Consider the following 17,685-nt stretch of genomic DNA (forward strand, 5'->3'; position numbering starts at 1 on the left):
TGTAATATTCATAACGTGTATACATGGTAATTGTCTTTACTTATATTGATTTCCTTTGTTCACACAAGCAGACTATATAGTTTTACATGTATAGACTAACAAAATTCTGTAAAATGTAACAAAAGATTGGCGTTCATTACCCGACATTACTAAAAAATAACTTACATGCATTATCACTGGCTGAACGGTTTCATGTACTTTTTTTCCCAGAAGCTGTTGTCGGTGATTCGATCAATCTTCATTGCATAACAACATGCCATAGTAAAAGTGGCACTTTACAATGACTACATCGTAAGATACTTGAAATGATTTTTCCAAGGAAGTGCCTCAGGTGAGACGGGTGCAGGGTTAACATGGTAAAGCATACAAAATATTGTATTCGTTATTTCAGCTATGCTCAATATAACAAACAATATCAAACGAAGTTCTTGCGAAATCAGCGTTATCACGGTACATCTGAGACGAAACCCATTTGTTGTATAAAAATACTTTCATACTCTGAGGTATGTATTCTGAATTATATGGAATTATAAAGACCAATAAAAAGTTCTCTCTCTCTCTCTCTCTCTCTCTCTCTCTCTCTCTCTCTCTCTCTCTCTCTCTCTCTCTCTCTCTCTCTCTCTCTCTCTCTCTCTCTCTCTCTCTCTCTCTCTCTCTCTCTCTCTCTCTCTCTCTCTCTCTCTCTCTCTCTCTCTCTCTCTCTCTCTCTCTCTCAACAAAATACAAAGTCGACAAATATTCGAATAGCCCATACATAGTCATACAAAAGAAGGGACGGTAGACATCAACAATGTAATAATTCTTAGATCTACTGTTTATTAAAAACACTTCGCATAGTACTATTTAAATGGACGATACAAACTTCAAACAAAGAGGCGAGCCAACTTAAGGGACAGTCAATTCTAGATCTGTTCAACTCGACGATTACAATGTAACTGATCCATGCATTTTCTAAACTTTGTATCTGACTCTTTCCAAGTTACTATCTTTTTTGTTTGTTTGTTAGTTTGTTTGTTTGTTTGTTTGTATGTTTGCTTGCTTTAATAGATCATTTGATTGAATATTTCAAGGACGGATTATAATTATCGCGACGTGTTACATATTGAGTACTTGTTTGCAATTTGCCAAAAAAAGGAGAGAGAAACTGAGTAAATACATGTAAAATAAATGTTAAAAATCCACTTTCCCCAGCCCTGTACTGTCTAGATCTTGTTTCTAGGTACAGAAATATATAAACAGGGTCATTCCTGAAAATGAATGAATAAATTCAATGGCTCAGATCTGATGCTGGATCTTCAAATATATGATGTATCCCCATTCTTTATCAAAGAAATAACGATGGCCTGTAGCACGTATCCCAAATAACTACTGATTGAACGGCATACAGTATGTTTATATATATACTATTTACATGTATCATTCTAAGATCTGAGTACAAAGGCCGGTGTTGCTTTTGAACGGGAACGGAAATGAGTATTGCATGTGTTTTTGATTTTGTTTCTACCATGATAAATTAAAAATATCGCCAGTGGCGTTACAGCACAACTGTAGATTTTGGACAATGATTGACGATATTAAGAGGGTTTGATTGGTGAGACATTATTCTGTCTTAGCAAGTTGATTCATAACCATCCCTACCGGTGCAATTGGTTGTTTCTATGAGTGTGCCCATGGTTGCTATGCACATTTGTATTTTAAATCTGAATGCTTGACTTAGTATTGGTATCTTAGCAAATGGGCACTGACATTTGTCGGTTGCTATGGTGTTAGTTGCTAGGCAAATATGTGTCAATTTTTAAACATTTACTCACATGCCTATCCATCCCTTTTGCTTTTTATGCACTATAAAAATTCCATCATTGATGATGTGGTCTTGTTGCTAGGCATATGTTTCATTTTTTGAATCTTTATCCACTTGCTTATCCATCCCTGTTATCTTCTTTGCAGTATTATACGATCATTTGGCTGTTGGGTTTAGAAGGGCGCCCTCAACGACGAATATTTCAGAAAAGTTGGTGTGCGATCATATTCATCCCATACCATCATTGATTGTACAATTTAAATTACATGCCGTCGTAGAATGACAGCACCACTCGAATCGAATTAGTTAACGTAATACTACATCTTGCATATTCAGAACAGTTTGAAATGACACATGCGATCGGTAATATTAGCAATACCCATCTCGAATAAAATTGCACCCCCCCCCCCTTTTTTTTGCCCACCCCTTCCCTCCGACTTAACTTATAATGATAATACCCCAGCAGCAAAACGACACTCTTTCTCTTTGTTGGTCAGTTTTCTCCAGATTGATGATTTAATACCCAATGCAGGATAACGGATCGCTTGTATTAATCAACTTAATGAGTACTCCGTACAAAATGACAGCTCCTCTTTCTTTTGTGTACCATTCAATCTCCTGGTTATCAAATCGAGGGTCCAGTCGAAAGTGTGCCCCGACCGTTTGTTTACCAATTCTGTAGCTGCCTGGTCGTACGCATACCTGAAAGGCTACCTTAACCTCGTAGGTTTTACCAGTCTCTCCGTCTGTATACCTGTCAATGTTAGATAATAAAAAGGAAACAGCATATCAGATGTAAATTTGGCCACATGTATCATTTAGTCGGTTGGAATATGAGTGGGGCTTCTACGTGTACACGTGTCTGTCATATGTGATGTGCTTCTTGTAGCCTTTACATATAAACGTATTGTTCTAAAAAAAATAAAATAAAAAATACCCGGTTATAATATTGTTCAGAGTACACAGATTTGAACGCGGTTCATTGTATGGTCTTTTAAAGTAGGTTGGAAGTGTTCCTAGAACAAAGTCAATGCCCCAGGTTGTTCATTATAATAGTAATGTATGGCAACATTGTCTGTACTAGGGTATATGTGTATTGTATGATGGCGACACATGCCGAATCTAGTGTGAGTCTGTTTTCTCAACCACCACCCCATCTACCCCCACCCCACCCCATCCCCATCCCTTCCTCCAGAAAACGTCACCAGGCCAGGAACAGCAATACTTACTTGTCTGGTTTAGAGTAACAATCAATGCCAGCGTATCGGATTGTTGGTGACATGAATATGTTCTTTGTGTCAAATCCCTCTGGTTTCCACTTTTCAGTGTAATGTCCCTTTCCTTCTGTCAGCTTGACTCCACCGTATGCCACGTCACCTGATTATTTATATAAATTGTAATATATGCATAATCAGTATGAGAATCACCCTTTGCAATCTAATTTGCGCATGTTTAGTTTAGCTTGGACTGGAATTGCAGCCCATTGCGGTGATTAGTATGTTACAAAAAAAATGTATTTGGAACACATGACACCTTGTCCACTATGGTGAGCCAATAACGGTTACTTTATCCGACTTCCCTCATCTCTCCACACAAACTGTCGCAACTTAATACTATAACAGTAATGAACCTACCAGCCATGAGGAGTTCGCCGGTCTCAATGATATGTTTGACAGCACTTGGGGTAGTTCCGTGGAAAGCTACATGCCATTCCTTAAAAATCTTCAAGGCCCCTGCTCTCTGTTTATGAACACTGGATAGAAACAATTATAGTACACATTTATAAAGCCACTTCCACAATGAATGTCGTGATCATAGCACTGTACAATTATTACCCCTGGCACAAACCTATTTCGGCACGAAGGCCATATACTCATTAACTCCCTCGGGAGTATACAATCCATTGCAGCCTCTGTAAACGCATAGGAATACAGCATTCACATTGCCACCTCTATCCTACCAGGTCCCCAATTATACAGCTGGGTGGACTGAAGCGCAATTATGGTTCAAAATCTTGCACAAGGAGTTTAGCTACTCAGAAACAAAAGGCGATGGCAAGGCACGCAGATTCAAAGCCGGCCACTCTAACCATTCGACCATCATGACTCCAAATATGACAACTTCCGGTGCAGTTATAACTCGATTCTATCGAAGACCACCATAGTGAAAAATAAACCTACAGTTATCTGAAATTCTTCATATTACCTAAATGTTTACAGGCGATCTGTCATTTATTTCACTAAAACGAAATATTGAATTACATTGAATTCAAATTCGTCCGAAGCCAATCTTGGTTGAGATTTTGCATTCTATTTTAATACCGAGAACGTTCATATACTACTTTTATATATAGTAATTGTCTATACAGGGGTTAAAGTTCATATGTACTAGCTTACTGTAAACCATAACGACTCCATCCAATAGGTAGACCATAATCCATCGGCGGTTCTCCACGAGTGTAATAAAAGAAATCACCTCTGATCACGTGACAGTTATTACAGTAACAAACGTTGAACTTCGAGTTTATAAAACCATCTACACACAAAAAAAAACATACCATGGCGTTGTATTATTATAAAAATACGCATGCAAATACAGCACAAATTCCATGTAGCTATTCATAAATTTAACATACATCATTATAGGAGAGACTGGGAGTTTAGTCATGTGGAAACATACATTTAACTGGCAAAAATTGATGAGCTAAAAAGAATGAAATCGGAATTTCATATCGCACATACAGTGCCGGGTCATTTCTAATTTGATTAGTTAATTCTTATATCTTGTCAATGTGAAAATGGAGTAGAATTCGGAAGAAGGCCACACCAGTCACGTATGACCCTTTGAAAGTACAATAAAACTCTAAGGAAGGTAGCACCAGTTTAATACGTATGACCGCTGAAAGTAGAATAAAACTCTATGGAAGGTCACACCAGTCACTCGATCATGACCTGTGAAAATACAAATGAATTCTACGAAAGGTCATACCAGTCACGTTTGACATGTGGAAGTAAAATGAATCTCTATTAAAGGAAGGCCACACCAATCACGTGAAAGTACAATATAATGGAAATCTACAGAAGGCTAGCCAGTCACCTATGATATATATCAACGGAACGTCGTGTACCTGGTATATCTAAGGAAGCTAAGAATCTTCTGCACAGATCCATATATTCACAGTTTGGTTGCTCTCGGACATTACGACCAACAGTCTTTTTTCCACTTGGTGCTATTTTGATAATGAAGAATAGAAACACAATAAAACATGCTAAAACTATGCTATCTACAGAGAGAGAGAGAGAGAGAGAGAGAGAGAGAGAGAGAGAGAGAGAGAGAGAGAGAGAGAGAGAGAGAGAGAGAGAGAGAGAGAGAGAGAGAGAGAGAGAGAGAGAGAGAGGGGAGGGAGGGAGGGAGGGAGAGAGAGAGAGGGGGGCAGGCAGGCAGGCAGACAGACAGACTGACTGACTGACTGACTGACTGACTGACTGATTGACTGACAGAGACTGAGAGATTGGGACTGAGAGACAGAAACAGAAACACGTACCCACACACACTCCATCATCTACTACGTCATAGATGTCCTGCACTTTCAATAGTGTTAGGCTCTAACTCAAGATCATGGAAGGGTTAGTCCCGAAACGTCAGCTACCTACATTTTATCTTAATAAGTTTTCACCATTTAGTACAATTAGTTCGGTCAAAACTTGGGTCAAAACGAATGATAAGGAGAGTTCAATGATTGAATACATACCTGTACCAAGAACTTGGAAGTTCATAGTTGGTTTAATAGTCATCATGGCTCTCTCTGCAGCCTCATAAACCGGTATGCAGTTGCTTTGCATCAGTCTTCTTAGAGCTGCAATGACGTCTTTGTCCTTTCCAATTTTGTTCCTGTTGTCTTCGCCGTACTGAGCCATTCTCATTACTATACTGGCAGCATGCTCCTGCTCCATCGGTCCTCCTTTGTTCATCGCCATCACCATAACAGGTAACGCTCCACACTGCATCAACGTCGCCTGGTTTTGTCGATTCATGGCCAAACTGCCCAATCCTTGCACCAGTTCTAACACTGAGTACCCGCTTTCGTCAGCACGGCCGTACTGGCTCTTCGAGTCCAAAGCCTTCTTGAGAACTCCCAAGATATGCTTTGCAGCCCTGGTGTCCAATTCCACCAAGTCCATGTTATCATCCTCCGAAATGAAGGACAATATAAGGGCTGCGACCATCACGTACTCTCGGTCGTCGGATTTCAGGAACTTGGCAACTCGTCCGAGGGCGTGCTTGTCTCGATAAATCTGTCGATTCTCTGTCGCCTTGGCACAGTTGTGAAGAATATTTAGCGTCGATAGAACCATGAATCTGAGTTTCTTCAAGAGAGAAAAAAAAATTGTCGGAGTCACTTTTAGAATCGTATACGTTCAAGTTTGATAAGATTAACTGTAACATTCAATCGATAAAATTGATAATTTGATTCGTGACTGATCGTTTGATATAATGTCTCCAGAATCCCCTCTACAACGTGAAACCCGGGCTTTCATTTGTTGAACGCAGAGATTACACTAAAGAGACGAAATAGTTTGTTCATAACTAGAATTTATTTGCAATTGAATTGTGTTCACTCTGAATGAGTATTTAGTCCTAGTAGTGAAACATTCTCACCTCGTCACGTGTTTTTGGAATTCCAAATTTGTCTAACTCATTGAGAAGTATTACTAATAGTCCAGCACGCCCTAGTTGTGCAGCCAGCTTAAGACTCGCGTCTGAGTAGTTCCAGCAAGCGAGGCGTACTACCTCAATTGCCTTCCAGGCGTCTTCAGTCATTTTATCGATTGGCTTTGAAAATCGTTTTATGATTTGGGTGAACTCTTCAGCAGCTCCCAAATCGGCCAAGTGGTCGCCATACTGTAGCTTGGTAGTTTTGTCGGAACGACGATCAATGTATGGTTTTACGATAGTTGTGTTGATTTCGACAGCTATCACTGCAGGCTCCAACCTCATTTCTCGCAGTGTGTCGATGGTCGAGCGCATACCCATCATAATGGATATTGGTGTCGTAGTTGCAGCAACCTCCTTGTGAGGGCGGGCTGTGGACATTCGACTTAAACACCTTTCTGGAGCTGATAATATGAAAGACAAAGCTTTAGTGAATATTTTATAGCATTTATATCATCGGTAGCTATGAATATGTTTCTCACACGATTGATTTTTTTGACTAGAATTTTAAGCGATGACATATCAAGATCAATGAAATCACGTTGAATTATGTCTTACCCATAATAGTGACTTGTTCTGTCTCTCCATCAATACTCACAGCACCATAAAGTGAGCCTGAAAACTCGGCCAATGACACCTCTTGACCTACGACACTGCCATTGAAATAAAACTTCAATGAACCACCGTCTTTTTTCACACCAATTTTGTCACCTACCTGAATATGAATGACAATAAAACATATAGCTTATAACACCTGATGTTATACACTACTAAAACAGATATTTTGAGTTTCGAAGTGAGCATTGGGAAATTGCTAAAAATGCTATGATGGATATTAAGAGAGAAAGTCTAGAGAGCAAGGAGTGAAAAGGACATATTTCAGCAAAAGTTAGCTAAATGCGTACATTGCTGGTGACAGGATGATGCTATTAAGCCGAGTTGGTTTGAGATTCGTCAATGTAGACACAGGCACCGTATCTGTCTGGACTATAATACACATCTCCGGGAGAGTCCTTATCATCCCTCCTCTTACTGTTCAAGGGGGTGAGAAGAGCGCCCACAACGGCTGATTTTTTTCAGTCTACTTGTCTATCGTATCAATATACAATGATGATTTGTATAATAGTTATGAACAGTCGTGCTTATTTATTGCAGTTATCACTAATATGATCACTCATGATTATAGTCCAGGTTCTCCACATAATTTTGTTTATACAGCGAGTTGCAGGTTACTGCTCACTAAATTTCTTTGTTTGATACAGCCTAATATGAAAGTGCAGTTGCTACACTTTGTAGCATGTACAGTTTTTTATTGGCTGTACACAGAAAGTGAGCAGTAACCTGCAACGCGCTGTATTAGTGTCGTGTTCGTAACATGCACTATACTTTCACAATATATGAAAATTATCAAGATTCAACATAAAACGTTAAGATCGAGGCACCGCTTAAAACTTCTTTCTTCTCTCACGATATATCCGAGGCCGAGTGGAAGGTACATTGGTATTGACAATTCAAAAGCGATTTGTTAGCAATGAAGTTCGACTGTCGTTTTTATCTAAAATGACTGCAAAAAAGTACGAATTTTGTGAGTTCGACTGTAGTGAAAGGAATGACACCAAGTGATTTAATGAAAATCGTCGACAGAACAGAACAGAACAGAACAGAACAGAACAGAACAGAGCAGACTTCTGTAATGACACATACATACTAGAACATACAGTTAATGTATACAACCATGTTAAAAAGAGACGTAACCTATACTTCATTATTTGACGCCCTCTATTGTCCTACAATAGCTATACAATAGTTAGGAAATATGTCTGAATCGAACTCCCGAACTTCATCACACTTTTCTCAATTTACAGACGTTCAATCGGATAATAATGTTCTATATATGAACTTCAACTTTGAACTCACTGTGACGTCATCAAGATCACATCCAAGGGTAGTTTTCTCCTCACAGTTTCTCCAAACATTCTAGAACACACCACGTAAAGAGGACGGAAAGGTTGTTTTGCATAAATGTCGATTACAAGCAGATTTAAAATCGAAGAGCTAATTTTAAGATGAATTAATAGATAGGATTATTATAATATTGTATTTAGCACAGAAGGAATCAAGATCTACTGTTGAGAATAAGTTTAAGTAGATATTAGCACATGCCAGTTACCTTAGCAATACAATGGAAAGAATGTTGGTGTTACTATAAAGTTGTACTCCGTATGTATAAAAATGCTGATTGGGAAACTTTTTGTGCTCACGCAAATACACGAAAAATCACGTGACTCATAACTGATGAAAACAATTTGTGATGTATGATTTGTAGTGTCTCTTTGAAATGTTGACTTGTCTTGAGATCACACGAAATTAAAAATACAAATAAAGATTGCAGCGGTACAAATAGTTTTTGTTATTGCATTTTATTATCACTATTTGGACCAGCTTCTAATTTGAGCGTCATGCACCTGTGGATTCAAAAAGTAATGTTTTGCTTATGTTTGTTGTTTGTTTGTTTGTTTGTTTGTTTGTTTGTTTGTTTGTTTGTTTGTTTGTTCGTTCCCTCATTCGTTCGTTAGTTCCGTCGTTTGTTAGTTTGTGTGTATCACATTGTGTTTTGATGTTTGTGATGTATATGGTGTTTTTTTGCACTACAGCTGAGATTACTCTCGAATAAAAACCTCAGAATTGCAGAGTTCAGAAACTTATGATTTAATATCGTCATTTCAAATTTCAGTTGTCATAAATTGTGTGTAGCAAACAACTCACTGTGACATTGTCTAGATCTTGTCCAACCTTCAAATATTCCTTGGCATTTCTCCATACATGTTTGCCGCTCCATGTGAAAGTAAGCCCAGATTGACAGTCTGTCAGAGACGGTGGAAACCCATACAGGTCAGCTGAAGTAGTCGTAACACCAACTTCCAAGGCACCAGCCCATCCAGAAACCTTAGAATCGAGTCGAATTTCAAAGAGCTCGTTGTCGTCTAGGGGTTGTGACGTCACCACTATAGCGTTATCACGACATTTTGTTGCACTGATATGGAAACAGAAATATAAACTAATATCTGAAATATTGTTGTAGGGTTATAGTGAACACATATTGCCTGGCCATGAGGGCTATAGCACCCGTTTATTACACCCGAGGGACTGTGAGTTACCAGAATCACATGCTATTTCCCGAGGCCAACGGCCGAGGGAAATAGCATGTGATTCTGGTAACTCACAGTCACGAGGGGGTAATGAACGGGTGCTATAGCCCGAATATAGGCCAGGCAATATGTGTTTTATAATATACCTCATGCTGTGAACTCGCGGTGGCAGACGACATCGTCAGAAGCTGTCATTTTGACCTGCTGTGAACGCGCGGTGGTCACGTGACTATGTAAAAATTGATGGGACTATTCCCCAAGGGAAGTAGTCATTCTATTTTCCTATCACGTGACTGATTCTAGCGAATCATGGCACAGCATTATCACTAGGTATATTATAATATGTTCTATTGCTATTTGTATGTATTTCTATGTATTTACGGAAAATGATTCGTTGGAATTGGAAATTTTTAATATCCACTGACTTCAGAAGCAATAAAATTGGCAAATTAAGAGGGAAAATTTATATATGAAGGCCAAAAGAATTTGATTGATTTCAAAAATGAACGACAGATGGCTCAAAATAACTGTGGGGGCTATAAGCAAAATATGGTCGCTGTGGTTTTCCGTGAAACGTTCTTGGGTGATATATCGGGTCAAGCGTAGAATTATGTAATGGTTCAGATTTCCAAGTTTTTAATGCAAATAATTTTCCGTAGCACAATCACAGATATCCCGTGGATGAATTTATATTCAGTTGTCATGACAACGTGGTACTTACTCCTTCCTCCTTGCTCTTTTCCCATCGTACATTATTTCTGCGTTCTTACCACACTTGTAATCAAACGTATAAAAGGTCTGATCAGTAGGAGCTGGATGTGAAAATATTTCCCAGTCTCTTGTTGATTGGCTGCTTTCTGTGGTGTTAAATGAAAATCAAGAAATTGTATAAATTGTACTAGATTTTCATCTTAAAAGAAAATCTCGTGAATTATACGAAAGTTATATACGACTTTTGTAGATGCTCTTATGCTGCTTCACGTGGCGATTAATTAACACTTCATTATCTCCCATCCCACAAACACCATCCCCAACCCACCACATTCCACACCCTACTACCAACACCACCTCGTCACGATCACATCACTGTCACCATCCCCACCTGAGAATCACCACCCTACCACAAGCACCGCCTCTATCATCTCCATCCCATCACTGCCACTGGCCCCACAACCATTCCCGTCCTACCCGGTGACCCACCCCACCTCTATCCCATCACCACCTCCCTCCATCACAACACCAACTTCATCACCATCTCACATCATCCTCACCCCATCACACACACACACACACATACATACATATATACATACATACATACATACATACATACATACACACACACACACACACATACATACATACATACACACACACACACACACACACATACATACATACATACATACATACATACATACATACATACATACATACATACATACATACATACATACATACACAAATACACACACACACATCCACTCATTCCCACCCCAAAACCAAACCACCACTGTCCCCACCAACACCATCAGCATCACTGCCAACCCCAATCCCCACCACCCCCACCAACATCAACCCTCACCACTAACACCCTAATAGCACCATAAACAATACATCGCTCTAATCGGGACGTACGAGCATGTGTCACAAAAATACTTTCCCTTTATGTATTTAGTTTGGAATTTATTTCAAACGTAAAATTAATGAACTGTTACTACTACTGCTATGTGTTTTGTTCCACAATGTTCGTATGTGTGCGAAATGAACTAAACTTACTGGACCAAATGTAGCAGCGCTAGCCATGGAACCGATCGACATATACATGTATTTAAGGATGCATTTGGCTCAACAAATGAATATACAATGTATCACGTTGACAGAAAATTTAAGTCGAGCAGCGCCATTTTTTTCGAAATCGTTCTTGAGTCCATCAAACTCCGATGGACAAATTTGATAATAAAAACATAAATGATATTGATCCACTCAGACTAACATATTTTCAACTCCAAGTTGGGTGACGCTTGTATTTTCATATTTATTTATTTTTGTTTTTGAGAAATTACTTGTGTATATTACAACTTACCTTTACTTCCAAGATATTTCATTTGTATATGGCAATCACCAGCTGTAGCGCTGGCCATAACACAAAGTTGCATGTCACCTTTCGGGATATTTCTGAATGCTGTTCCAAGGTCTTTTCCATCATGTGTTTTGAAACTACAGGATTGACAAAAACGGACATGTAATTATTGGCAAAGTGAATATTAAATCTGAACAGAGCCCCCAGATATAAACCACAGACTAAGGCCAAAAAAACAGAATTATTTCTGGTCAGAACATTTTGTCTAAAGTGGTGCGACGAAGCGATTTTTTTAAATATTATTCTCAACCTGTCACTCAAACTACTATTTATGGTAGTTACTGTTCTTTTTATTTAGTACTTTAGAGCAAGTGTGTATGTGGGGCAGATGTAATTTGCTTGTTCATGATTGGCTCTACAGGCTTCACTGAAATAGGAAGGGTTATTTTTGTGTTTCCCCCAGGGGAGGGTATTTATAATTTAATTGATGCGCGCGTTGACCAGAAACAATTCCTTTTCTTTGGGGGGGGGGGGGGGCCTAAAGTTGACAATGATGGTATAGGTACTAGATACAAACTACATGTATTTATATTACAGTTAAAAGACTAGATATAGAATGACGTCATAGAACAGTGCATTGTCAATGGTATTGTTTATGCGCTTACAAAATTCAACAACAATGGGCGTGTATTAAATCACAGCAAAAATCTTCACCAAAGTAACTACGTACGTGTATTGAGCTGCCTTAAGTTATACTTTGTAATTTTGAATACTAGTAAATGGTAACGCTCTTTAACAACCCGTAAACCCCCACCCCCACCCCCACCCCACACACACACACATCATACCCATAAGACACTCAGATATATGTGAATCGCCTTTACCTTACCTTAAAGTGCCTACATCAAGATCTAACACCATACTGAATGTATCTTGTATCGATCGACCTCCACTTGGGTAACTTCCGACAACTTTACCACAATGGTGTAAGGTTTTATCACAAACATTCCAGCCCCAGGAATTTGCTGTACTTCCTACCAGTGAGCAATAACCGTGAAGAGTGAGTTCAACATCGGGCGAACCTACTCCGACCACCGCGTGTGATCCGCGCTCTTGTTGAGGCCAGTGTATTTGAAAAGTGTGAACGCCGACTTGATACGACTTTTTGCTCCTAACAGCTTCAGTATTTCCAGTATTTGCAGTTCTTTGAAGTCGTCTCGCGGTAACGCCATCGTCCATGACTTGAAAGCTCTGCGAACAGTCTCGTGGATCCCAACCATGGTTTCGTTGTTGCACTGTCACTTCGGTAGTGGGATTTTCAAAGGTTTCGATGAATAATTTCTCTGCTATTATCGTTCCGAGATCGCGTCGCTGACCTTGTGGTCTTGGCCCGGGCCCGGTCCTCGCCTTATTTCCGGGGAAAAAATCGGCTATTTCCGATGGTATCTCCGATGGCACTCCGGCACCATTGCCCATCGTTGTTGTCTTTTTGGTTCCAAAGTCTAGAGAGAACAATCTGTCACCGAAATCTGATAAAACAAAAAATAAAAAGCCAAAACGTGATGATATTCGCATGCTCTGGTTAAAAAAAAATCGTGCCAGTACCGCAACTTAAATCAAAATTGGCGTATCACTTTTCAATGGCTCTGGCTACAAGGGTGAACTCACTATAACTTTTAAACTGTAAACTACCCGTACGTTTTACCGTCAATGTTAGTATTTTGAGTTTGATTTCCACTTCAAAATTTAAACAAAAATATACTTTACATTATGTTGTCTTAACAATGACCATTGCCCCTTAGTTGTAACATTTCAATAAACATGGTTGTAACATTGATCCATTTGAGAACAACCAGCAGAGAATACTAGATATTTTGAATCGCCACTAGAACATTTTGGCAATTTTACAGTCTTCATCAGCTAGTTTTCAAAGACTAATTTTTAAACTGGTACACAGTGTTTATGTACAAGGAAGCCTTTCAGCCACTACTTATTTTGGCGGTTTTGTTTTCCTTGACCATAAAATAAGCAAAAGTAAGTCTTTAGCGAATATTTTCAGGCTCACAGTGTCACTAACAGAGTATGACATGTGACGAATGCATTGTACCTCTAGAAATATTACAAGTAGTTCTAGACCGATCTCATAATGTCTCAATTACCCTTCATTAAAACGTACGATATTCTTTGTGTTCTGCCAGTGCTACTAGTATGTTACAATCTGTGTTATAAAACAGACGATCCTGAGAACGGACTGGATTCTTAGTCTGTTCAACTTTATTTATCAATAAATTTTGTAGACGTCTGCATAATCTCGTTGAAAGCAGATAGACTGTAATTATGTTCTGTGGTTCTGTATGGATCGAAATTCGAAATGCTCAAGTTTTTTATGACGTTGAATGCAAACTTAGTTGTATGGAAAGATAGTCATCTCTAAATACACATGTATACGTGAGCTAAAGAAATACACCCCTATCCTCTCAAAGTCAAAAGGTAACAAACGAATTGATCTCTCGATCATTTATTTGATAACCGAAATCAAATTTGATAAAAGAAAATCTTCATAAATTTTGCTCATCTAGCTTCACGTCTGCATATTTCAATATACGTTCTCTAAAACGTTCAGTTTGAACTTTAACACCTCGCCATTGTCTATGGATGTTTACCTGGCAGAACAGTTATTTGTGTCGCACAGAGTACTTTGTTGTTTGTGTCGTAGAACGTTCAGATGGTGATAAACAAGTTTACCACAAATAAAACTGAATTACGTCTTGTTAAATTTTAAGCCGGATTCAGTATTTCGTGTTATCGTGTACGTCCATGTAACCTACGTACGTATCTCTGTTTAAATTTCTGAGTTGCCGTGATACTACCAGGGGATCACAATTATTCGCGTGTGATAGAGTCTATTGGATCATGGAATAAGAACTTTTACGATCAAAGGTTATTATAAACTGAGATAAGGCATCATCATATATAGTTATATATTTCATTTTTAGGGAGCCTTCAGTAATTACATTTGGCAGGGGAATTGGGTCACTTCTGCAAATCTATTCACGGTAAAGTCACATGTCAGAAAAGGGGAGGGTCACATTTTACTTTGACTAATTGTATTTATCAAAATTGGCATCCCATCGGTTCCACATCCAACTGATTCATTATCCCACCGCGACCACTGCCACCATTGTATAATATTTTAAGGGGGGCTTCATTAATTATAGGCGGGGGTGGAAAAAGAATTGAAGGGACGCATTTTACTTTGACCCATTTTATATCTGACTTTTCATTATTTTGTGATTTTGGCATCCCACCACTTCCAAATCCTACCGCTACCACATCCCATGACTGCCACCATTGTAGAGTAATACTATAAGTTATCACTCAGTGAAATGCAGTGAATTAACTATTATGGTGTGAGGAGAAGAGCTGGTGCTCTCAGTAGTAAGGGGGACAACATGGCAAGATATTGAGATGTTGACCTTGGTCCTGGGGTTGTCAGTTGTGCGTTCATATAGTCTTTGCGAGTTCTGGCCTTCAGTTCAACCAATAGATCCACACAGGGGGCATAGATTTAATTATACAAAGACAAAATTAATCTCACTGTGGTGGTCATAGTAGGAAAAACAAATGCCTTTAAAAACTATCCGTGTGATGGGACCTTACTACAGAAAATATCAAACAACGTGACGGTAAAAAATGAAACTAATCAAGCAGTGTCCTTGGTCACATCGAATTTTTTCAGTTAATTTCAAGTGTATCACATATATATAAAACAATTGAGGGTTTCTTTCTACAAATGTAGCCCTACATATAGCGTAACCCCCTCCAACCCCCAACCCCCCAACCCCCCTCACCATCCATTGATTGGGTACCATTCCTCGCAAATTGTTACCCACCCCTTACACTTCCGTGAGCCCAATACAGCGTACTTCGTCGTCTACAGGGCCATAAATTTGTGGATTCAATGCTGGATGTATAACTCGGGTATGCACCGTACCTGTACATGTAAATTAGCACGTACATGTGTTCGTTTATATCCAGTGTTTTCGCGGTCTAGAACTAGTAAAATTCTAAACAAAGGAAGATTTCAGTACTACTTCAGACCCGTCTCATACAAAACAAGCCACATTGTATTATCATACCTACGTCCCCTTTAATAGAACCATTACCAGGGGGTGTACGTATGTCTCCTTGACCTCAATGTAACTACTGTTGAGTTGACAATACTAAAAAAAAACACAAATTATGATCTATGTACTGAGGATATATTGACAGTATAATAGACAAAGGCAGATTATTTTCATAGTCTATTCTATTTGACATAATCATGAATGTATTACTACTCAGGCGCATACACATATGCCTGATCAAGCTAAAACAGCACGTGTGTCGGTCGAATCATGCACAGTGGAAGTGACTCTGTCTAGCTATGGTCGAATAAGTAGCACATAACATATACTTAGTGACTTAGTGCCAAATTCAACAAGTGGTTCCGCCAAAGGAAAGTTTGTCGTATATATCTACGCTTGAAAAGGGGTCATAAGTTGTCGATTAGGCGGTCTACCTGTCCTTGTCTCACTCGTTTACTTCCAGTTTTGGTAAAGAAGGCGTTTTGGAAGGCGGAAATATTGCTTTAGTAGTGTGTGCACATGCGTAAACGACAGTTACTTTACGATTTGAGCTACAAATAGTTACCCTTTCAGAGACAACACTATCTGAATCTCAACACTGAGTCACATGTGCACATAACCAAGCATTCAGTATATTGTAATGAGTATTATGGGCCTTCAGAGCTCAACTTGTTTGGTATCGCTTGATTACATATACATGTACACCCGGGCATGTACATGCATGTGATTGTCAAATACGGTGCTAAACGACGCATTACGCATTGTTAGGTTACCCTTTGGAGTGGACAGACACGGATGTAGAATTCGGTCCTTGGCGTAGAGACTTCGATAGTGTCGTGCATGCATACCGATTGCCACAGTACGCTACCATGATCGTATTGTAAACCAAAACATAGTTTTAAGAATGTCACCTTTGCGGAGAGTGGTGTCATATTTGTAGTGGGCAAACAGAAACTACCTATGCGAGCACATAATAGGTAACGTGAAAAGTGTTAAATGTTGACATCTCCGCCGACCTTAAACGCCATGCACCTTTATATAACTCTGTGAATTATATCTAGAAGTTGTGGTTAGGACTCGCCTCTTCAAATTTTGGTGTACATAAATCAAAACTCACCTTCAGCCATTTTGATTCGTTTTCTGTGACAATGTAAACAAGGGGGTTGGAATGAAATGTAAGCTTGCTGTTCAGGGGGACGTAGAGACCCGGATATAGTTACGGAATCGAACTCTGCCACAGTGTGCTATCGAGCTATGTCAGGCGTTTTGCATTAGAAAAGAGCACATACGTATAAGGCTTGCTGGTTCCCTATGGTGACCCCTGTAGTCATGTCAACAAGGGGACGCTGATTAATGATTTTAATAGCGCATATCATGGACGACGTGTTCAATTCGAAATTCCGATAGTTAGTTTGTTTGCTGTAGATGTTCTACAATATTTTCAGTGCAGGTCGTGAAACAGTTGTATATTCTCCACAGCCGAAATCTTGCAAATATCATGATAACTCGTCTATTTGTACTGGCATCGCAGCCTGTCTCACAGTAATTCGACTTTCATATGGTTTTCGTACGGTCATGTGACACATTTCAACATCTATGTGTCACTTTCTAGTCGTATAGGTATTTTTATTAATATTAATTTTAGTAAAGACGTACACGCACATCACACTGATAAACGCGCGCGCACGCACGCACGCACGCACGCACGCCACGCACGCACATACACTCTGCCTAAATAAATGGTTAGTAGGATATCTCACTTACAGTAGATCCTCGATAAGTAGGGCCTTGCTAACTCGAGGTTTCCGTTAA

General features: G+C 39.2%; 1 protein-coding gene across 1 annotated transcript; it reads right to left on the minus strand.

Annotated features, from left to right (window-relative positions):
• Positions 1-2,244: 2,244 nt before the first annotated feature.
• LOC144439037 (neuralized-like protein 4) lies at positions 2,245-17,070 on the minus strand. Its single transcript, XM_078128281.1, has 13 exons — positions 16,991-17,070; positions 12,636-13,275; positions 11,750-11,883; positions 10,385-10,520; positions 9,281-9,548; positions 7,073-7,229; positions 6,461-6,918; positions 5,553-6,168; positions 4,929-5,030; positions 4,198-4,336; positions 3,436-3,554; positions 3,031-3,178; positions 2,245-2,555 (listed from the first exon to the last, which is right to left on the minus strand). Exons 1-13 carry the CDS (start codon positions 16,998-17,000, stop codon positions 2,318-2,320), a joined length of 3,165 nt encoding a protein of 1,054 aa, XP_077984407.1. The 5' UTR covers positions 17,001-17,070; the 3' UTR covers positions 2,245-2,317.
• Between the last annotated feature and the right edge of the window lie 615 nt (positions 17,071-17,685).

Source organism: Glandiceps talaboti, chromosome 8 (assembly GCF_964340395.1).
Source record: "Glandiceps talaboti chromosome 8, keGlaTala1.1, whole genome shotgun sequence".
NCBI lineage: Eukaryota > Metazoa > Hemichordata > Enteropneusta > Spengelidae > Glandiceps > Glandiceps talaboti.